Source organism: Bubalus bubalis, chromosome 3 (assembly GCF_019923935.1).
Source record: "Bubalus bubalis isolate 160015118507 breed Murrah chromosome 3, NDDB_SH_1, whole genome shotgun sequence".
Lineage (NCBI taxonomy): Eukaryota > Metazoa > Chordata > Mammalia > Artiodactyla > Bovidae > Bubalus > Bubalus bubalis.
Genome location: NC_059159.1, coordinates 156,877,670 through 156,901,832, shown reverse-complemented (window position 1 = coordinate 156,901,832; position 24,163 = coordinate 156,877,670). Strand labels below are relative to the sequence as shown.

The window sequence follows — 24,163 nt, the reverse complement described above, 5'->3', positions numbered from 1 at the left end:
GTCAATGTACAACAATCACTTTGCTATACACCTGAAACAAACACAATAGTGTTAATCACCTGTGTGAATGTGTGTGTGTGTGTGTGTGCACGCGTGTGCGTTCAATTGTGTCTGACTCTTTGCGACCCCATGGACTGTAGCCCATCAGGCTCCTCTCTCCATGGAATTTTCTAGGCAAGAATACTGGGGCAGATTGCCATTTCCTCCTCCAGGGCTCTTCCCACATCTCTTGTGCCTCCTACTCACTTATACGCCAATATAAAGTAAAATATTTCTTAAAAATTAACCAAATGAACCTCCAAAAGGTTACGGATGAACTGACAATTACACAAACTTTATGATAAGAACGTGCTTGGAGTTACTAGCAAGTTAAAAGGGAGCCATAAAAATGATCATGACCTCATGTGAGCAGTAAACCCAAGGAACTAGAGTCCTTCATCTCCTGTCTCCTCAATTATCCAAATGGTAATATCTTATGTTTGGTACATGTCAACAGCATTAAAGAGTATATAATATTTGACACTACCTTAAAAAAAAAAAAGATATGCAAAACTCTACTATTTTTGCACTTCTCTGTGAGTCTAAAACTGTTCCAAAATGAGAAGTAAAAACAAAATACATGGGTAGATTTGCTACAGCAAATAACACAAAGCCTAAAATTTGTGTTAATTTCATAAAGCAAACAAAAAGAAGGACAAATGAAATAATCCTCCAAATTACGCTCTCAAGTCCAATTTTTACTTCTCCTGTTAGGGGACGCAGGTACCTATCAAGAGAAAAGCTCATGGTCTGTCTTGGACAGTCCACTGCCCATCAGACTTCTGGGGAGGTGTTTTCAATCTCTCTAAACCTTTGCTACCCCCATCCCACAGGTTGGTATCATATACTTCTTGACTATTGCATTCTATACAAATATTCATTATTACTATTTAAAATTTTTTATTTGAACTGCATTATTCCTTCATTAAATGGAGAAATATCTTTTAAGATTAACTATTTGGATTTTTTCAAGTTTTTTAATTTATCAAATTAATCTACTTTAGTAGGGGCCCAGATTTAATCAACATATTTATCTAACAATAAATAGAGTTATTATATCTCTCAAAATATTATAGAACTACAGTCTAAAAAATGTTTTTATTCGCATTAGTCTTCTCCTATAAAGTTCACTAATGGAATTGGCTAACCTTAAAATTAGTGTGGTTAATTCTAAAGACCTGTATTTATTTATTAGACCTGTCTAATAAAGTTTGATGGGCATAAATACACAGTTTGGAACAAATATATTGACATCATACATACAATACATTTGATAAGATGTCTTTTTCCCCATAGACAGTAAAAATGAAATAATAGCTCTTTTGAAGAAAAGAGGTGATTAAGTCAGGAATTTCAAGAAATCCAAAACCTGAACCTCGAAAACCCAAAAGAAATTTCAAAGTCTGACAAAGAAAATATATCTTTTATAAAATTGGAAATCAGTGTGTACTTATAAATGATGCACCACAAAATGTTTCATTATAACTTTACTGTGTCAAAATCCATTATCCATCTGCCTTCCATCAAGCAGTCTTAGGAAGAAAAATAGTATATTGTTTTCTGGGTTAAAACTTCATGTACAGCCTACAGGCTAATGGAAAACAGAGTAGGAGTACAAGAGTAACTCTCTCAAATCATGCATTTACTCATTAAAACCTCAAGGTAGGCCATTTTAACATGGCACCTAATTTTGTTTCCTGGTGAATGTATTTATAGACCAAAACCAGAAATGATTCAAGTGGACAGTTAAAAAAAAAACCAACAGGAAGCATATAAAAATAATATTAAGTAAGATATTATCTTTATAACAGTAAAAAAAAAAAAAAGGCAGGATGCCCCCTCCCCTTTCAAGTTCCCACAGTGTTCACCATTCAGGCACAGGCTACTCACTTCCGATGGGTGTGGTCCATGCCACTGTTTGGTATTGCTTCCAACTCTGCATTTTTCTGCCCACAGATATTTCCATAGCTGTCGTATCCTGATACTAGTCTTGCTGCTGCACCTGTTGCTACTGAAAAGCCACAAATAAATCCCTAGAGGAAAAAACAGAAAAAAACATACAAATAAACCATTTCAATAGCAACAGCCACTACTTGATACGATAATGAGCTTCTTTTGTCCGCTGAAGGGAACAAAGAGCTTTCTTTCCTTATTGCAAACACTATTCCACTGTTTTCCTTGGGTTTCACATAAGCTGTACAAAGAAGTCCACAGGGAAACACTATTTACTACAATAACAAAACAAATCTCAAGCTTTTACATTGTAAGTATGTCTTTGCATTTTATAATAATAATAATAGCAGCTTCTTTGTACTGAACATCTGCTCGATGCCAGGATCTGTACCAGCTGCTCACCATACATTATCTCTAATCCTCATGATGGGGAAACTGAGGCCCAGAGAGGGTAAATAAGTCATCCAAGGCCATAGAAGCTACTAAATTTCAGGGCATAAGACTCAAACCTAGCTTTCTTCATTCTTTAAATTTTTTTTTTTAATATTTATTTATTTGACTATACTGGATCTTAGTTGTAGCATGTGGGATCTAGTTTCCTGACCAGGGATTGAAGCCAGAGCCCCCTGCATTGGGAGTTCGGAGCCTTAGCCACTGGACCACCTGGGAAGTCCCTATTCTTTAGTTTTATTTGGTTGTCAAAGAGTTCTGTTAAAGAATAGCAACAGATGAAAGACAAAAATTCAAAGAACAATAGGTATGTGGGTTTCGAATTATCACTTCAGTACACACAACACTTCTGTTTTCTTCCTGCAATAAAGTTGTGTAGAAGCCAAAGAATTATACGGTGAAGTACATTCACGCTCTGAATATTGGCGACTCAAGGCCAGGGAGGCCCTGGGTCCATGTGCCACAGAGGTCACTTCATTTCATGGGGATATGCTTCACCACAGTACCAACGGCAAATGGTACTCGCTTCAGAACTGCATCATGTTTGCCAAGTCAAGGATGCATTGATCAAAGCAAAGCAATAAACCCTACACTCAACTGCAGGCTACTGGGCATAAGAACAGGAAACAAGGTGAGTCACTATTATTAAACTGAATTGGGAGAAAAGACAGAGGTTAAGATATATTCTTGCAATGCGGTCACTAAAAGATTGAGTTTCTGTTATCTTTAACAAAAGACACTAAGGTTAATGGCGAACCTTTCCAATACAGTTCTTTAACGAGAGGCATCATAGAGTAATAGAAAGAGGATCCAGAAAGATCTGGATTCAAACCCTCACTCTACCATTTACCACCTATATAACCTTGATCCATTTACCTTCTTAGACTGTTTCTTCCTCATCTCTGACAAAAAATAGTATCAACTGTTTCACAGCCAAACGATGGGGCCTCCATGAGATAACACATTTCTAACTTGTAGCTGGCCCTGTACACAGCAGGTAGTCAATATATTGTAGCTGCTAATGAAAAAGTCAGACTAACAGAATAACAGTAATTGGGGATTAACCAAAAATCCCTTCAGTTCTGAATTTTGGGAAAAAATGTTCTAGGGGGTGGCGGGGGAGGGGGGGTGTGGGGAGTGAGAAATACTGTCAGTCATTTCGTCATTACAGAGAAACATTTGGACCACAATTACCATCTTTCACTACTGGTCTAAAATAGCAAAGCACTTGCATAATTAAAAGGTTATGTTCTTCTTTCACTTTTTATAGAAATGTTCTTCTTACCTTTGATAAGTACTTTGTGTTACAGATGGCCTTCAATGGTTCCTGAAGTCCCTTTATGATCATTTTTAACAGTACTGTTGGAAACATACATGTGCGTGTTTTTGTGCATGTGTGTGTTTGTGTTTTTAAATTATAGGCCACCTCATATCCCTCTTGGATGTAGGCAGAGTATAAATTATAAATGTTTCATGTATATGGTAAAATGGGACACTGACATATTTTCACATAGGCCATTTAAACTTTTTAGTAGCTTCCCAAAGCATTAGAGTGGAGAGGGTGAGAAGCTGTAGGAGGGAAAGGAAGGGGAACAGGAAGCTAGTAAGAGAGAGAGAAACCATGACTGTTATCCTGGAGATGTCTCATGGTACAAGTAGTGACAATGGAGAACTAGGCCAAATATAATTAAAAAGACAATCTCCTTTTTAAAAAAAAAATTGTGAAATCCAAATGCAGGAAGCAATATAGTTTCAGATGAGAAAAAATGGTACATGAAATTAAAATAGGGTAAGAGAAACTTTACAGAATGTACTCTTTAATTCAATGGCTCCAAGAAGCAGATAGAGTGTTATTTAGCAGAAGGAAATCACATTAATGAAGCAAGTTGTAAGGGGGATAAGGAAAGCTTTTATACACCTATAGTAGAAAGCAATCACTAGAGAGAAAAGAAGTCTATTCGTAAGGAATAGAATCATGGTTAAGAACTTAAAATGACTGAGCTACTGAAGTGCTTTCAGAACTGCTATTTCAAGAGAGAGTGAGAAGGAGCAGACAAATCTAATCACAAATAGGAGGTGATTCAAATCAGATAAAGAGACCAGAGATGGTAGATCACAGGCAAGATCTGGCAACTAATAAGTGTCTATTGCTTACGTGGGAGAAAAACAGTCTGCTAATTAATGGACTGTGTTCATCTCCCCTTCACATCACAAGTTTAGTTCAATTTAAGAAAGAGTTTTGGCTTAGTTTCACTCACTCTTAGTCAAAAAAAAGGACACGTTTCATTTCACAAGCCATGTTTGAATTTCACACATGGAGCCTTTACCACACCACTGAGCAAGGCAGAGGTCTTAGCTTTGCTCTGAAGAAAAGAAAAGTCAACAAAACATGCATGAGGTGTGGGGAGGGAGTATGAATATGGCATTGTGTTTCAAGATAAAAAGACTTTAGGCTTACAGCCTTCTCCCAGGGATTAATGAAAATATATCCAGAATTTTTTTCTCAAAGACTACCTCTCTTACCTCAAACAACACTTGGAGTCAGTCTGCTAGTAACTAACTTGTCAAACCTTAGAGTAACACTTGGCTTCTGTTCCTCCTTTTCCAAGAACTCTGAGACCAGGAGGCTATTAGGACCCAGCAAACAGCATAGGATTAGAAAGTCTGATGCAGAACTAATACTTATGCAAACAAATTTCAAAAATAAATTTAAAAGCTTTGGCAATCTGCCAGATTTCGGGATTTCTTTAAAGTTTAATGGGATATATTACTGTAAGAAAGAGGGAAGAAGGAAAAAACAAGAATGGTTGGAAGTCTAGGAAATATCAAGTTCACCCTGAAAGAACTGAGATATTCTCAAAAGAAAAAAATAATAATGGGGCCTGAGGAAGCTAAAATCAGAGAGGCTATTTCATGGGCAGCCTGAGCAATTAAAAAAACATAGACAAAGAATACATACTGAGAACTGAAACCAGCTGCAAATACTCATGACCCCAGGTAAGTCTCTTTATCACTTTAAATTCTCTGAGGCCCAGTCTCCTTACCTGTCACTAGGAATGAATTAGATTAATCTCAAAAGTCATTTCTGATTCCAAAATTTTATGATTCTAAGGAAAACTATTAATAGAAACAGAGTCAACTTTTTTAGGCTATACTTCCAGGGAGAAGTATGGGCCCATTTGATCCACTGTAATGACTGAGCATGCAGTATGTGCAGGTGGCAAGGAAGAGTAGATTAAAAGTAAATGGATTTAACTGTACATTTAAAAATAGTCAAAATAATAAATTTTAAGTTATGTACGTGTGTATGTGTGTGTGTGCTCAGTTGCTCAGTGGTGTCTGACTCTTTTGCAACCCCATGGACTGTAGCCTGCCAGACTCCCCTGTCCATGGGATTTTCCAGGCAAGAATACTGGAGTGAGTTGTCATTTCCTTCTCCAGGGGATCTTTCCAACCCAGGGACGGAACTGGCGCCTCCTGTATTAGAAGTGGATTCTTGACCGCTGAGCTACCAGGGAAAACGAAGTTATGTATATTTTACCATAATAATAAAGACAGAAAAACCAAAGGATTTAACAGAGAGCAGGCAGTCATTTTGGATCAGGTGACCTTAAGGTAATTTCTGGCATGCTGTTCTTCCTATTCTATGATCCTGGCAAAGCACAGCCCATCACACAGGTGACTAAACACTTCAGTGAGTCTTTGAGTCTTTCCCTTTGTGCTGCCTGCTCCACAATAGTTAATGAGGTAGAAACACTACGCTCCGAGAACTAGACTAAGACTATAAAATAAAAAAAAGGTCCTTGAAAGCAGTCTGAAGGGACGACCTATGCAATAATGGCTCTAAAATTCAGCTCTAGTCCAGATCATTCTCCAAAATTCCAACTCTGTATTTCCAACTGCTTATCCCTACCTGCACACCCTACATGTCTACAGTTCAGTTCCTTCCACGTTTCCCCAAACCGCTTTCCCTTCCAGCATACGCCCCATCTCCATCAGAAGCACCATTTCTGACTAGACTGCACAGCTAAGATACAGAGGGAGAGGACGCTGGCTTTCTAACTCTGCATTAGAGGAAGCAGTAATGCTAAACTCTGCTCAAAGAGTCTGATATATTGAATAGACAACATTTAACTGGCAGGTGAGGTTACTGTGTTCTACAGGTCCACGTTCTGAACAACAACTTCTGTTGTTCCCCATGCCAGGCAACAAAGAAGGGACTGTCTCTCGAGGCCTTGCCTTCTTCCTCTTCTCTCCTGGGTTCAATGCTGCCACCATGTAATCTTAGACAAATTATTTAACATATCCCTGTGCCCCCTTATCTGTAAAATGGGAATGATGATAACCAGAGTAGCACTGAGCAGTTGTGAAAATTAAATCTGTGTTGAGTGCAGAGAATAGTACCCAGTCCATAGTAAGCAGCAATAATGATTAAGAATAAGTTGTATGAGTTGTCTGTATCTTCTGTCTTTCAAAGTATGTACTCCTTTTAGTACATACTTTTAGTACAAAAGGACCCTCCTCTTTATTTATTTATTTATTTTTGGCTGTGCTGGGTCTTCATTGCTGTGCGGGCTTTTCTCTAGTTTCAGAAAACAGGGGCTAATTTCCAGTTGGGGTGCACGGGCTTCTCATTGAGGTAGCTTTTCTTGTTGTGGAACACAGGCTCTAGGGCACGTGGGCTTCGGTGGTTGAGGCATGTGGGCTCACTAGTTGTAGCACGCGGGCTTAGCTGATCTGTAGCGTGTGGGATCTTCCCAGATCAGGGAAAGAACCTGCATCTCCAGTATTGGCAGGCAGATTCTTCACCACTGAGCCACTAGGGGAGCCCCAGCTTCCTCTTTATCCTGACTTTTGTGGTACGATGATCTGGGCAGATTTGGTCCAAGTGAATCTCTTTTCTCTCCTCTTTTCACATATACCTCTCCTTGGAACAGAATGAAGTCAGCCTAACTAAGGTGGGAAGAACCTTGAGCTCATGTGGCCCAAGCTTCATTCCACAAGCCATGCTTATTGAGGAATTCTTTATTGGTAATCAAGTGACTGCTTGGGTACTAAGAGTTGTACTTTGTTTATCTATCCTACTCTTGTTCCTTCATGTGCACAGAAACTGTGGTTTGGAACCTACAAGGAGCTGGAGTAGGATCTGAGCTGAAAAAAGCTTATACTGAATCATATACATATCCCATAACATAATCCCTTAGTATCCCACTTGCCTGCAACATTGATGACATCAAACATTATTAATTCCACTTCTTCAATCTGTCTCCTGCTCTCTCTTACTACTTCTTTATTTCAGGGTTTTTTTTTACCTCTTATTTAGACTCATCTGAACCATTGCATCAGCCTCCAAAGTGGTGGCCTGAAATCTCTTCCCCCTTTACAATGACTTGACATTTACACTGGCTACCAGGGCCATCTTTCTAAACCCAAGCATATCATTTCTTGCTTAAAACTGCAATAGTATATCAGTGCCTACAACAGTGGGTCTCAACCCTGGATGAATATTAGCATCAAAGAGATTAAATCCGATTCAATGGGGTGGGGCCCAGAAATGAGTATTTTTATTTTAATCCCAGCAAATTCTAATATGCAGGTAGTGTTGAGAACCACTTGTTTACTACCTTAATGGAAAACAGAAATTAAGAGGTACAATTCAACATGTAATTTTTTTAGAACAGGGTATGCATATATTCAATGATTTCAAAATACCAAATAAGCTCCAAGCTAGGAGATGATAACTCTCACAAAGACTGACAAAAATTTACTTTAAAAAATTCCTAAGTTTCTAGACAATTCAAGCATGGAAAATATTTTAAAAGTAAGAGAAGAAACAAAAGAGAAGTACACATATTTATGATGAGATGAACATGTGTAAATAAAAAGATTTAGTGGTAAAGATGAGTGAAAGATGACAAGATCTTAAAATATTTCAGAACTAGAGAGTAGATACCAAGGAGTGAGCAAAGAACTGCAAGTTAAGAGCAGTAAGTAAAGATATGGTTTGAATGATAGGCTGTAAGAGGATTGAAAAAGAAAATGCCTATAAAAGCAGAAGCAACTGGCCATTAAATGAAAAGAATATAGGCAGAAAATTACAGTTCCTTTTCTATTTTTGCCTCTCATGGGCAGCAGTATATTCTTAGATAAGCTAATATTCACTATACTTTGCCTGTAAACTGGGTGTAAAACTCATTTTATAGGGTAAGTGGGAGAATTTAGTGAGATAAATATATATATATGATAGTATCAAGCCCATAATAATGGTCAAAAAATATTTGTTGAATGTTTCTCTTAAAGGTACTACAGAATGAAATCTAAAGACAAAAATGAAATGCAACTCTTAAAAAACATACAAGGCTTTCCTAGTGGCTCAGTTGGTAAAGAATTCATCTACAATGCAAGAAACCCCCTGCAATGCAGGAAACCCGGGTTCCATCCCTGGGTTGGGAAGATCCCCTGGAAGAGGAAATGGCAACCTACTCCAGTATTCTTGCCTGGGAAATCCCATGGCCAGAGGAGCCTGGTGGGTTACAGTCAACAGGGTCACAAGAGTCAGATAAGACTTAGTGACTAAACTGCCATCACCAAAAACATACAAAACAAATATTTAGAGGACAAAAAAAATTTTAGTCTACTGTTGTGCCAGTAAGGTAGGCAACAGAACTTTGAGATTTCTCCAGTTTCCACAGGGTAAAATTTGATGTTAGCTCTACTCCAAGGAATGGTAATCCATAAAAAGAAACACTCCAAAGCAAATAACACTATGCCTGCATTTAAAAGTGCACACAATGGGTCTTAATTACCACCACACTGAAATCAACATTACATTAATTACCATTGCATTAAAACATTTCAGTAAACAAATAGCTCCTGACTCTCCAGTCACTCCCAAATCAGCCTATTAACATTAGTGATTGTACTTTCCTGAGCTATTTTAGCACAGAAAATCAAAAGCACCTTGGGAGGTAGGTACATATTTTTATAAACATAATTTTGAAAGGTCAGCTGCTATGTGTCCCAGAATGAAACTCAGGAGGCGAGGAGAGGTTGTGGATAGTTCTGTTAGCAAAGAATGTCTCCTCCACCCCTGGATGCTGCATTTCAGTTTCTACTCCATTAAACTAAGTAGACTCTTGAACAATATCTTATAAGTTCTAAGTTAGGAAATGAGTAATTCTGATGTTTTCTAAATATCTTAGATTTGGTGAAACTGAGCCATCAATAATTTTTAAAACTAACACTCTTATTTTACTGAATGTGTTATATGTCATCAAAGTTCCTTGTTTTCTTTTCCTTGGTTCAGGAGCTGGACTGGTGTCCACACTTCTGCCCATTAGCCATGAAAAGACTTGTTCTCAAATGACGTTTGTGAGGTAGGCAGTTGCAGAGAGACACATAATAAGATTACCTAAAAAGTAGTAATAATGAAAGGTAAGATTCCTTAAAAAAAAAAAAAAAAAAAAAAGGTATGGGCAAAAGATTAAATACACTCACACTTTAGAGGGAAAAAAAAAAGGGTGCCTAAGGTAGCAGATCATGGCATCTGGCCCATCACTTCATGGCAAATAGATGGAAAAACAATGGAAACAGTGACAGACTTCATTTGGGGGGGCTCCAAACTCAGTGCAGATAGTGACTGCAGCCATGAAATTAAAAGATGCTTGCTCCTTGGAAGAAAAGCTATGACCAACCTAGACAGCCTATTAAAAAGCAGAGACATTACTTTGCCAACAAAGGTCCATCTAGTCAAAGCTATGGTTTTTCCAGTAGTCATGTATGGATGTGAGAGTTGGACTATAAATAAATTTGATTGCCGAAGAATTGATGCTTTTGAACTGTGGTGTTGGAGAAGACTCTTGAGAGTCCCTTGGACTGCAAGGAGATCAAACCAGTCCATCCTAAAGGAAATCAGTCCTGAATATTCATTGGAAGGACTGATGCTGAAGCTGAAATTCCAATACTTTGGCCACCTGATGTGAAGAACTGACTCATTTGAAAAGACCCTGATGCTGGTAAAGATTGAAGACGGGAGAAGGGGACAACAGAGGATGAGATGGTTGGATGGCATCGCCGACTTGATGGACATGAGTTTGAGCAAGCTTTGGGAGTTGGTGATGGACAGGGAAGCCTGGCACGCTGCAGTCCATAGGGTTGCAAAGAGTCAGACATGACTGAGCAACTGAACTGAAGGTAGCATAATTGTGTTTGGAGTTGCAAAGACTAAGAAAGAGAGAACAATACTGTCTGCGCAATTTCTCTGAGGGAGAAACAAGGTGACAGAAAAGAGCACTGGCCTGGAAGGTAAGAGACTGGGCTCTGTTCCCAGCTCTGCCGTTAACTAGCGGTGTGGCCTCGGGATGGTCACTTTCATCTCTGTGGTCTGATGTTCTTGATGTGTATGAGAGTGATGGACCAGATGAGGATTTCTAAATGCTTTCTAGCTTAAAATATCAGATAGCTCTAAAAGGGCTGCTTTCTACCTCTGTCCAGCCCGTACAACGGCAGTGACACTAAAGACCCTGAAGCCTGTGTGGAAACTCCTGCAGGGCAGACCGGGGATGCAATCTGAATAAACACAGCCCCAACACTCTGCACCAGGGACTCTGCTCATCCATCCTCCATATCCATTGGAAAATCACCAGCTCCCATGATCCCCGACTGAGAAATGCCACTTATTTCCGTAGGCACAGCAGGCAGCAGGAGCCTAATATGGGTAGAAGGAGGAAGAAGCAGGGAGCAACCAGACTCCCCTCTACGAAGAACTAAAAAAAAAATGTCACAACTGGGAGCATTGTAGACATCATCAAGAAAAACCTCTAATTTTATAGAAAGGCACATCAAGTCCCTGAAAGAAACTGACTGGCAAAAAAAAAAATAACCATCAGGACTGTATGACTGGGTTGGATAAACACTCAGGACTCAACTCCATGACCACTGCTCTGCTCAACACCTGTATCAAGCTTAGAGTTCATGGATATTTATTTTAAAGGCTTTCTGGCTTTCTGAAATGATCTAGTCAAAGAGAGAGTTTCAATTATTCCTTAATTTTGATGTCAGTTCTCATGCAAGCCAAAAAAAAGAAGTCAAGGGGTACCAAATATCACTTATCTGTATGGGAAAAAAAATAACCTAATTCTATGGTATCCTAGAACTTCTAGTTATAAGCAATTCAAGAGGGATTATTCATTTACAAATATAAATAAATATCTAAATAACAAGTTCCCTCTTCAAACCAACTCCTCATCATCCCCTTGATTCATAGGTTCATGTTCTGAGGATCTGTGAGCTTCTTACCATCCCAATGCAGAAGAGGATAAAAAGCAGCAGCCACGGTATGTCTGTGCAGCTACGGTCCTCCAGCGGCTTCCATTCTCGCTTGGAGCTCTAATTGAAAACACAAAATAAGAGAGTGGTAAATGTGAATTTTAGTTGAAGTGAGGAAGGCGCAAACATAACACTGATAGCTAAACCCCTGAACCTTTAAGATGCAACTCAAATATTTGTCACTTTTCTGTGAATTTTACCCTAATACCCATCTCTCTTCCTGGCCAGGATTGATTTCAGTGCTTTGTTGGTACCTCTATTAGAGCAGTTAGCATGCTGAATTACTACCACTGAGATGTGTCCCTAGCAGAACGTGAGCTTTGCATAAGAGACCACTTCTCATTTCCCAGCATCTAACACGATGCCTGAGGGTTCGTGGTATGTGGTCAATACAGACTTTTTTAAATGAATAAACAAATTCTTCCAACGTCAGTCTTAGTGGTAGCTTTTTCTTTGCGTGACTTTTGCCAGACTTAAAAATGTAGAACATGCTTTTCTACACGTTCTCATCTAGGAAGGAAGCTGAGTAAAATGAATTTCTATTGAAGGCGTGGGAAACTTATGGGAAAAGTTCTGCAAAAAGAAGTCTAGGGCCTCCAGTGGCTTCCATGACAAGATACAGGAAACTATCCATAAGGCTTATCAGGAGGAAGAACACTAGCAGAAGGAGGCTGGAGATAAGGGAACCCTCTAGTATAATTAGTATTTTGAGTTCAAGAATGAGGACCCAGGGACTTCCCTGGTGGTCCAGTGGGTAACACTTCACGCCTTCAATGCAAGGGACCTGGGTTCCATCACTGGTTGGGGAACTAAGATTCTACATACACAATTAGGCCCACATGCCACAATTAGAGAAGTCTGAGCTGTTCCAACAAAGAACCAGTACAGCCAAAATAAATACTAAAAATTTTTAATTAAAAAAGAAAAAACCTACAAAAAAGAGTGGGGACACAGTTCTCAATCAAGTTTGCTTAGCTTTTCCTCCTTCTAAAAAAAATAATTTTTAATTTTGACAAACTGATGAAAGCTACAGATCCTTTTCTTAGGAGGTAAGCATGTAGCTGCATAATTTCTCAAAAAGTTTAGGGAATTGAGACCCCAGGTTACAAAACTCAACTTTAAAGCATCTGCCTATTGATGTTAAGAGCAAAAATTTGGAACTACAACCACTCCTTGCTGACCCCCTAAATGCTAACCAGACAAACGCCTTTTCTTTTCAGTGCCTTAGACTCTAAGTTGTTCAACAACAATAACAAAAACCCCACCACCCTTGAGAGCTTGTTCCCAAACACCCACACAAGAAAACAAAAGAGCACTAGTTAGTCATGGGAAAAAACCTTACCCTAAGACTCTAACTAGCATTAAAAACCAAGTGCAAGTAGGCAGTTTTTTCCAGAGGAATGTAGCACCATGGAGAAGGGATAAAGGACTCTGTCCTCACTTTAGCTCTGTCATTAGGTAGTTAAACAATTTTAGATAAATCACTTCATCTCTCTGGGTGGCAGGAAGAAATGAGATTAAATCTCTTAGGTTCCTTCCAGTTCTAAAAATCTATGATCAGGAATGCAGTTTTGTGAAGACATGTGCAATGACAAAAAAAAAAAAAAAAAAAAAAAAAACTGCAAAAATAATTTGACATTATTCCCAGTTTTATTCAAATAAGAATGCCTGTATTGTGGGCTGTGTTTTGGAAGACAGTTGCTTCCAGTATGAAAAAGAATGTTTCTTTGTATTAAATAATTTCAGTCTTGAATAATATCCATTACAGTAAAATTACTTACAAACACAGAATTTGGACACCTCTTTGAAATTCATTAAATTTACACTAAGGTGATTTCCAGAACAAGGGCTACTTTGAAATACTACTTTGCTTATCTTAACAAACAGTATGTATCAGGGGAAGGAGGGGGAACAAGTCTAATTGAGCATTCTCTTTATCCACAACTTTTTTTTTTTAGTATCTTTAATTTAGACCAACATTCACGTTTAATGCTTAAATTTTCACCTATAACATAAACATGGCAGAATTTCATTTTGACCAAAAAAACACAATGATTCAATATCTCAACAATTCAATTTACTGCGGGCAATTTCTGGGCCAAATACATAGAAAACCTCTCACTGGGGATGAGAAGTGGAGAGAGGATAGGGGTTAAATAAACAACAGTCACAAAGTGGATCAGAAGAATACAAAAAAAGGGTGTGGTCACCCTCACTCAGATAAAGAAAAGCTTTTCCAGGAAGGGCAGTTTATCTCATTGGCTATGTTGAGGATTAAATGTGACCATCTATCACATAGGAAACACTAACTCGTGGTTATAATTCTTATTCACCAATATTCACTTTTCAATTAACCTTCTCCCTATTGTTAAATATCCCCTTACCATGTGGACCCTTTCACTGAAATAGAAAGAATATTAAACTCACCTTTCCCCTTCTATTTAATAAAACTTCAACTTAATGGTGGCATCTTTCATTGTAGCTACTGTTTTTAAAGCTCTCAGTTATGGATTCCTATTAAATAGGCACTGTACCCAAAGCTTTACACACATTATGTTTAAAACAGCTCTTTGATGCAGGTATCATCTTTATTGCACAGCTAAGAAACTCAGGCCCAAAAGTTAAATTATCAGACCAAGGTTTCACAACTGTGCAGTTGAGATCTGAACCCAAGCCTGTGGCCAACAAAGCCAAATCCAGTGAGAATATCATTCATTTTGCACTTAGTCAGTAAAGAGTAAAAATACCTCCATTAGTTTTTCCTCACACTGCAAACTTTCCCCATACTGCAAACTGCAACCCAATAATTTAAAATTCTATAGGCACAGAGAAAAAGAGTGATATGTTTTATAAGCCATGAAATTTCTCAAGCGAGTCAGGAAACCCAACAGTTGAAAAAATTTAAATGATTCTTTAACAGACTTAACCAAGTGGTAACTGGATTTAATGCTGTCTGTTTCTTTCAATTAAAATCCACATAGACCTAGAAAAAGTAAAATGTTTTCAAAAGCACTTTTTAAATGTGATTTTTATCCCTTTCTCAAATTCTGCATAAGGTTAATACAGGCTGTCAATCAGTGTTAGTTTAGGTCTCTTCCCATTCACAGAATCTTACATTTCAGGAACTAAATAAGACCACAGGAAAATACAGTCCAAGTCTTTAAGTGACTAAGGGAAAAAAAGAGACTTGCCTTGACTTGCTCAAGATCAACTGCTTTGATCTTCAAAACAACTCTGTTAGTTATCATTATATAGTCCCAGTTTTTCAGCTTTGTAAAAGAGAAAACCAAGGTTCAGAGAAAATTAGTGGAAAATTCTTTACTGAAACCTGAGTCCTCTAGCAGAGAGGTGGAAACTATAAGAAAGAATTAAGAAAACACTTTAAAAAAAAAAACAACAAAAAACATGATAACAGAGATGAAGAATGCCTTTGTCAGGTTCATCAGTAAACTAAACACTTCCAAGTAAAGCTCAATAAATTCAAGGATAGTCAACAGAAATTACCCAAAGTGAAACACAAAGAAAAAGAAAATTAAAATTAAAAAACCAGAACATAATAATATCAAATGGTCTAAAGTGTGTAACTGTAATCCCAGAAGAGTAAATGGAGCCGAGGAAATGTTAGAAGAAATACTAACAGAATTTTCCAAAAATAAGAAATCAAAGCATAGATCCAAGAAGCTGAGAGAATTCCAAGCAGGATAAATACAACACACACATGTACACAAACATACCCTACACAACAAACTATATTCAAACAGTTGAAAACCAAATACAGAGACATCATTTTGATGGCAGCAAGAGGGAGGAAAGGGCAGACTGTAAACAAAGAGGCAAACATTAAGCAAACTTCTTATAAGAAATTGTGCAAAGCAAAAACACCATGGGATGACATCCTTTAATTACTGAAAGAATTAAAAAGAAAAAAGAAAAGCGTTATTAACTCAGAATTTTATACCCAGAGAAAATGACTCTCAGAAATGAAGACTTTTTCAACAAAACCTAAGAGAATTTATCAGCAGCAAACTGAAGTACAAAAAATGTTATTCAAGCAGAAGAGTATGAGACAAACTTGGATATTACACAAAGAAATAAAGACTTCCAAAAACAGGTAAAATGAAGTTTTTAACTTTTTCATAATAAAGTATTTTTAAAATAAGGGTGTAAATATTTGTGCATAACAGCATTCACATTACAGTCTTCCTGCACACTCTACAAGATTAATAACCTAGAAAGCAGAATTACAATTTTTAATACTAGTACTAGACCATAAAAAATAAATTTAAGTCAGATCACAGCTGATGTCTGCCTGATGTTTGTACTATATTCATATCCTTAAAGTTAGGGAGGAACAATGTTTAACTTCTTCACATTCCTTCCTACATTTTACACATCACAGATTTTAAAACAAAACAAAACCAACTTCCATATCTCTTTCAGAAGTCATAGTACAGGTAACTACATCCTAGACTTCACATGCATCATGAGCCCTAACAGCTAAAACCAAGGCTTTCTGATGAATTTGATTTCATAGGGGTGTGCATTTTTTAGGAAATAAATCCTGTGAAAAGTTCTGTCTTAGATTTCCATGTTATTTCAAGTGAAGATACAGTTGTTGAGTAAATGTTTTTGTAGATAACGCTCACTCACAAAGGTTTTGGCAAGTGATATGTTACAACCAGTGAGTCAAATCAGGCATCACTGGAGGGCATCAGCAGTGACAGGACAGGCAAGGTGGGCCAAGCCAGGGAACCACCCAGGCAGGAAAAGGTGTGGCAGATGTGAATCTAGTTCACAGAAACAGGCGGGGCTGGAAGACATAAAAGGATCAGAGAGGAAATAGCAACAATCCAGACTTCAGACAAAAAGTTGGTGAGGTCTCAAATTTGGAAACTGCAGGGTCCAAACTCCAGGATGTCCAAGATCCAGGTGATACCTAACGGCAAAGACCGAATGCCCCCTGTCCTCTTTTTATACTCAGCATACTGTCTGTATGCCTTTCTTCTAATTAAGATTGACATACTAAGATTCGCAAAAGACTCCTATTACCTACTGCTACGAGTCTTTCCTTGATCCATGAGATTATTGAAACATGATGTGACAATAATGAAAAATGTGCTTTTAAACAATAGTATTGAAAATTATATAAGTTCAGTTCAGTCGCTAAGTTGTGTCTGACTCTTTGCGACCCCACGAATTGCAGCACGCCAGGCCTCCCCGTCCATCACCAACTCCTGGAGTTCACTCAGACTCACGTCCATTGAGTCGCTGATGCCATCCAGCCATCTCATCCTCTTTCATCCCCTTCTCCTCCTGCCCCAATCCCTCCCAGCATCAGAGTCTTTTCCAATGAGTCAACTCTTCGCATGAGGTGGCCAAAGTACTGGAGTTTCAGCTTTAGCATCATTCCTTCCAAAGAAATCCCAGGGCTGATCTCCTTCAATGGACTGGCTGGATCTCCTTGCAGTCCAAGGGACTCTCAAGAGTCTTCTCCAACACCACAGTTCAAAAGCATCAATTCTTCAGCACTCAGCTTTCTTCACAGTCCAACTCTCACATCCATACATGACCACTGGAAAAACCATAGCCTTGACTCGACGGACCTTTGTTGGCAAAGTAATGTCTCTGCTTTTGAATATGCTATCTAGGTTGGTCATAACTTTCCTTCCAAGGAGTAAGCGTCTTTTAATTTCATGGCTGCAGTCACCATCTGCAGTGATTTTGGAGCCCCCAAAAACAAAGTCTGACACTGTTTCCACTGTTTCGCCATCTATTTCCCATGAAGTGATGGGACCGGATGCCATGATCTTCGTTTTCTGAATGTTGAGCTTTAAGCTTTAAGAGCTTTCACTCTCCTCTTTCACTTTTATCAAGAGGCTTTTTAGTACCTCTTCACTTTCTGCCATAAGGATGGTGTTATCTGCATATCTGAGGTGATTGATATTTCTCCCGGCAATCTTGATTCTAGCTTGTGCTTCTTCCAGCCCAGCGTTTCTCATGATGTATTCTGCATAGAAGTTAAATAAGCAGGGTGACAATATACAGCCTTGACGTACTCCTTTTCCTATTTGGAATCAGTCTATTGTTCCATGTCCAGTTCTAACTGTTGCTTCCTGACCTGCATACAGGTTTCTCATGAGGCAGGTCAGGTGGTCTGGTATTCCCATCTCTTTCAGAATTTTCCACAGTTTATTGTGATCCACACAGTCATGGGCTTTGGCATAGTCAATAAAGCAGAAATAGATGTTTTTCGGGAACTCTCTTGCTTTTTCCATGATCCAGCAGATGTTGGCAATTTGATCTCTTGTTCCTTTGCCTTTTCTGAAACCAGCTTGAACATCTGGAAGTTCATGGTTCACATGTTGCTGAAGCCTGGCTTGGAGAATTTTGAGTTATTACTTTACCAGCATGTGAGATGAGTGCAATTGTGTGGTAGTTTGAACATTCTTTGGCATTGCCTTTCTTTGGGATTGGAATGAAAACTGACCTTTTCCAGTCCTGTGGCCACTGCTGAGCTTTCCAAATTTGCTGGCATATTGAGTGCAGCACTTTCACAGCATCATCTTTCAGGATTTGAAATAGCTCCACTGGAATTCCATCACCTCCACTAACTTTGTTCGTAGTGATGCTTTCTAAGGCCCACTTGACTTCACATTCCAGGATGTCTGGCTCTAGGTGAGTGATCACACCATCGTGGTTATCTTGGTCGTGAAGATCTATTTTGTACAGTTCTTCTGTGTATTCTTGCCCTTCTTCTTAATATCTTCTGCTTCTGTGAGGTCCATACCATTCCTGTCCTTTATCAAGTCCATCTTTGTATGAAATATTCCCTTGGTATCTCTAATTTTCTTGAGGAGATCTCTAGTCTTCCCATTCTGTTGTTTTCCTCTATTTCTTTGCATTGATCGCTGAGGAAGGCCTTCTTATCTCTTCTTGCTTATTCTTTGGAACAGTGCATTCAGATGCTTGTATCTTTCGTTTTCTCCTTTGCTTTTCGCTTCTCTTCTTTTCACAGCTATTTGTAAGGCCTCCCCAGACAGCCATTTTGCTTTTTTGCATTTCTTTTTCTTGGGGGTGGTCTTGATCCCTGTCTCCTGTACAATGTCACGTACCTCCATCCATAGTTCATCAGGCACTCTATCTATCAGATCTAGGCCCTTAAATCTATTTCTCACTTCCACTGTATAATCATAAGGGATTTGATTTAGGTCATACCTGAATGGTCTAGTGGTTTTCCCCTTTCTTCAATTTAAGTCTGAATTTGGCAATAAGGAGTTCATGATCTGAGCCACAGTCAGCTCCCAGTCTTGTTTTTGCTGACTGTATAGAGCTTCTCCATCTTTGGCTGCAAAGAATATAATCAATATGATTTTGATGTCGACCACCTAGTGATGTCCATGTGTAGTCTTCTCTTGTGTTGTTGGAAGAGGGTGTTTGCTATGACCCGTGCATTTTCTTGGCAAAACTCTGTTAGCCTTTGTCCTGCTTCATTCCGTATTCCAAGGCCAAATTTGCTGTTACTCCAGGTGTTTCTTGACTTCCTACTTTTGCATTCCAGTCCTCTATAATGAAAAGGACGTCTTTTTTGGGTGTTAGTTCTAAAAGGTCTTGTAGGTCTTCATAGACCCGTTCCACTTCAGCTTCTTCAGCGTTACTGGTTGGGGCATAAACTTGGATTACTGTGATATTGAATGGTTTGCCTTGGAAACGAACAGAGATTCTGTCATTTTTGAGAATGCATCCAAGTACTGCATTTCCGACTCTTTTGTTGACCATGATGGCTACTCCATTTCTTCTAAGGGATTCCTGCCTGCAGTAATGGTCATCTTAGTTAAATTCACCCATTCCAGTCCATTTTAGTTTGCTGAATCTAGAATGTCGACATTCACTCTTGCCATCTCCTGTTTGACCACTTCCAATTTGCCTTGATTTATGGGACTCTTGAGAGTCCCTTGGACTGCAAGGAGATCCAACCAGTCCATTCTGAAGGAGATCAGCCCTGGGATTTCTTTGGAAGGACTGATGCTAAAGCTGAAACTCCAGTACTTAGGCCACCTCATGCGAAGAGTTGACTCATTGGAAAAGACTCTGATGATGGGAGGGATTGGGGGCAGGAGAAGAAGGGAACAGCAGAGGATGAGATGGCTGGATGGCATCACTGACTCGATGGACGTGAGTCTGGGTGAACTCCGGGAGTTGGTGATGGACAGGGAGGCCTGGCGTGCTGCGATTCATGGGGTCGCAAAGAATCGGACATGACTGAGTGACTGAACTGAACTGAACTGAACATTCCCGGTACCTATGCAATATTGCTCTTTAGAGCATCAGACCTTGCTTCTATCACCAGTCACATCCACAACTGGGTACTGTTTTTGTTTTGGCTCCATCCCTTCATTCTTTCTGGAGTTATTTCTCCACTGATCTCCAGCAGCATATTGGGCACCTACTGACCTAGGGAGTTCCTCTTTCAGTATCCTATCATTTTGCCTTTTCATACTGTTCATGGGGTTCTCAAGGCAAGAATACTGAAGTGGTTTGACATTCCCTTCTCCAGTGGACCACATTCTGTCAGACCTCTCCACCATGACCTGCCCGTCTTGGGTGGCTCCACGGGCATGGCTTAGTTTAACTGAGTTAGAGAAGGCTGTGGTCCTAGTGTGATTAGATTGACTAGTTTTCTGTGATTATGGTTTGTGTGTCTGCCTTCTGATGCCTTCTTGCAACACCTACTGTCTTACTTGGGTTTCTTTTACCTTGGATGTGGGGTATCTCTTCACGGCTGCTCCAGCAAAGCGCAGCCACTGGTCCTTACCTTGGATGAGGGGTATAAGTTACTTAAGTTTTCAGGTAACACTGTTAAGCATTCTGTCAGTTCTTCAAATAAATACTGAGCACCACACAAAGAATCTGAGATCCAAAGCCAGGGAAGATAGCCCCCTACCCTCACAAAGCTTTAGTTTAGCAAGAGAGGCAAACTGAGGACTTGGTAACATAAGTGATGTCAAAATAAAGATGTTTAAAAAGTACTGCAGGAATAGAGATGGGGAACCGTGAAGCAACATTTGTAAGATTTGTTGAAATTACCTCATAAACTTCTGAAGCAAACACTAAAAAATGATTCTCTGTTGTCTAAAATAGAATGCGTTTTGTGCCCAAAACATACTAAAAATTCTTTATAGCTCTGATGGGAAATATTGACTGCCAAAGAAGAAGTATTCCACTCAGAAATGTGTAGTAGTAAACAAACAGAACATTAAGTTGATTTATAAAAAAAAAAAAAAAACACAAGTCAGCCATTTTTCTCTCTTTGTAGCCATTAAGATTTCTCTATACTACATTTTATGGCTGCTCCACTTAGAAAGAGGCCTTTCAGTTTTGGAAAAGAGAAAACATATTGTGCTTTGTTTTCTGGTACAATTAGAGCAGGGCTATATTTATTAAGCTAACTAGAATAATATTTTCATGTTGATATCATTGAGATTCCCACTAATACTGAGTTAAGTAGTATCTGGTCACATATATCCAGAGTCACTGTAAGCTGGAATTTCTGATAGGCTAAAGGACTAGAGGCTCCCCCTTGTTATTTCCCCAGAGCAAGCTAGAGAACTGCATTCTCCTTCATTCAAAGCAACAGTAAGTGGCAATCTGGGAGGCTGGTCCAGAGAAAGAAAAGTAGGGTATAGGTAGTATTAACCCTGAAAAAAAAGGACAAACCAGAGTCAATTCCAACACCATTTCGGCCAGCAATTCACAGCTACAGCACTGCCCATGCCTCTGTGTTTTAATTAGCCAGGAGGTATACCACAACGATTCATTACTCATGGTTAAGTACTTAGAAATTTAAACAGAATCCAGATCAATATCAGGTTATCAACACTTGCTTATGTTCCTACGGGATCAGCAAAAAGTACAGTTAGACTGACTGGCCAGGGATTGCAATAAACTGAAGCCTACACCTAATGACAGGCATACTAATATCATCCTTCCTGTGTGCCTACCTCTCTACAACACAGATTCATCCACCCTGCCTTTCCCAGATTCCAATGAAAAGCCAACTCTATATGTGAAGGCTAAAGCAAGCTAAGATGTGGTCTTTCACCCAGCAGATTTCCAGGATGTATCCTTGGAAAGTGTTCATTACTTTTCTGAATAATCAAATTCCCTCTCTCCAATTTTCTTTGACCACCACAGTCTCTATTTTCTGGGTAAACAGACCACCTCTGAAACAGGATCATAGTTCTAGCAGCTCTACTCCTTGGCACAACCAGAAAGCCTCTAGTCACTGAATTCATCTCCAAGGTCACTACTATAGACATTTGTGATTTAAGTACATTTGTTGTAAGCACTGGGCTATCTGTGAAGACTTTATTTTGTTCATGTCAATCTACTTTACACAAAAACCTCCAGTGTTAAAGACAGATAGTCATACACTCCAAATCTTCAAAGCTCCCTCAAAGGACTTAATGGGTCATTAAATTCCCCAATATGCTTTTATTTGCACAGAGTAGTAACAAAAGAATAAAAGAGCTGATGTGTATCATTTTTGCCACAATTTTCAGTAGAGTGAGCAGACCTGATGAAGTTGGGTAGCAATAAAACATGGAGGCTTTCAGCTTTCTGTTCATAGCACCTGAAAATAAAATCTTGTAATAGGATTTTGAAAGACATTGTCTGTCCTTTGGGAAAGCTCTTTCAAGGATTTGGAGTGCATAACTATGTACAGTTACCATAAGTAATCCGTTTCATTTGCTAAGCCTGGTGATAGCAATTCATATTTGAAAAGGAAAAATAAAAGCATGATTTTAACAGGCAGTTAAAGGTAATAAGCTACATTGAGTAGAAAGATACAGGCATCTGTGTCCAACTGCTTTTCTTAGTTCATGAACTTTATGCTAAACCACAAACATTCCTCTGTTTAAGGAAAAAGTGAAATGGCAATGATAGTTGCTCTAAGTTATGCATTTGCATAGTGACAGAAAGACCATGGGGAGATATGTTGCCAATGACTTCATTCTTTCCCTGAATGCCCTAAAAAAAAAACCTGTGGGTTTGTTACAAAGATGTCCTTCTTCCATCAGACAACCCAGGGGCTGTCTTTCTTATACACGAGCACATGACAATTACTAGGCAGGGGCCACATTCCTCCTACCCTACAACATAGCTCACAGCATATTGTACCTCCATGAGCAAAGAAACACCATCAAAATTATACAGATAAACCTTGTCTGTAACCCTTGAATAGTATTTCTAACTTGCCTTTCTTCTGAATCAGTGGAAAGTAACATTTTTAATTTAAAATTAGTATTTGGTTTTAATTATATAGTTTTTATGGGCTTCATTTCTCCCCATCACAGTCTACAAGCATCAGAATATCTTCAGTACTTGGTGACACCAAGGGCAGACTGATAAGACCAAAGCTGTTCTTTGCACCTCCAACTTACTATAGTACAGCCAGTTTCCTGTAGCTAATGGATTTACTGACTTTTATACTGTTACCCACTCCAGTGTTCTTTCCTGGAGAATCCCAGGGATGGGGGAGCCTGGTGGGCTGCCATCTATGGGGTCGCACAGAGTCAGACACGACTGAAGTGCTTAGCAGCAGCAGCAGCAGCATACTGTTACCCTTTCTCTTAAAGCAGGAACTCACAGGTACTCAAGATAGGATTCTCATTCCAGCCTTGCTTCCTTTCCCTGATGCAATGGCTAAGAACTAACTTATGAAGACTATGATGACTTATGGAGAAGACACATGAAGACTACTCTGATCATATATCATAGCTAATGGGTAAGTGGAAGTGAGTAAATTTATGTCTTAAATCAAAATTAGGTCTTGTCTTTGGCAATGAAGATGTCTTTAGTCTACAGTAATTGTGCACAGAAATAAATATATGTTCAGTTCTGTAGCAGTGCCTAAAAACTCTGAAGGGAACAAATTCCTATTATAGGTAAATGATTTATGAAAATATAGATTACATTCCTTTCTTTGGAGTTACGATTGCATACCATGTTCTTACCACCATCACAATAATTATTATTTCACATTATAATTACTTACTTCTCCAGTAGATGACAAGTTTTTTGAGAGTCAAGGATAATGTTTCTATTTTTTTTTTGTTTAAATCAGGGATCAGTAAGCACTTAAAATTCTTCAAGAGGAAACCTACTCCACATGAAACAATGTGTAGAGAGTCTTGCCCTAAGTGTTTGAATTATATAATGGCTATTCTTCCAAACTTACTGCCTACTTCAGGGCAAGGACTTGTTGGTTTTATTCACTGCTATATCACCAGTAGATGAACAGTGTCTAGCACATAATAGGCTCTCAGTAAATTTATTTAATGGATGAATGAACAAGGCAAGGTCTTTCACCATTAAGTACCATAATGTTTGAGCA

At 38.8% G+C, this 24,163-nt stretch overlaps 1 protein-coding gene across 3 annotated transcripts in view; it reads right to left on the bottom strand.

Moving 5' to 3' along the window:
* Positions 1-24,163, bottom strand: part of SLC44A1 (solute carrier family 44 member 1) — a 228,971-nt gene that overhangs the window by 152,140 nt on the left and 52,668 nt on the right. For all 3 annotated transcript variants that reach the window (XM_006061552.4, XM_006061551.4, XM_006061550.4), the window contains exons 2-3: positions 11,740-11,829; positions 1,930-2,072 (exon numbers count right to left, since the gene is read on the bottom strand). In XM_006061552.4, the coding sequence (XP_006061614.1) occupies positions 1,930-2,072; positions 11,740-11,829 (233 nt within the window). The remainder of the gene's footprint in view (positions 1-1,929; positions 2,073-11,739; positions 11,830-24,163) is intronic.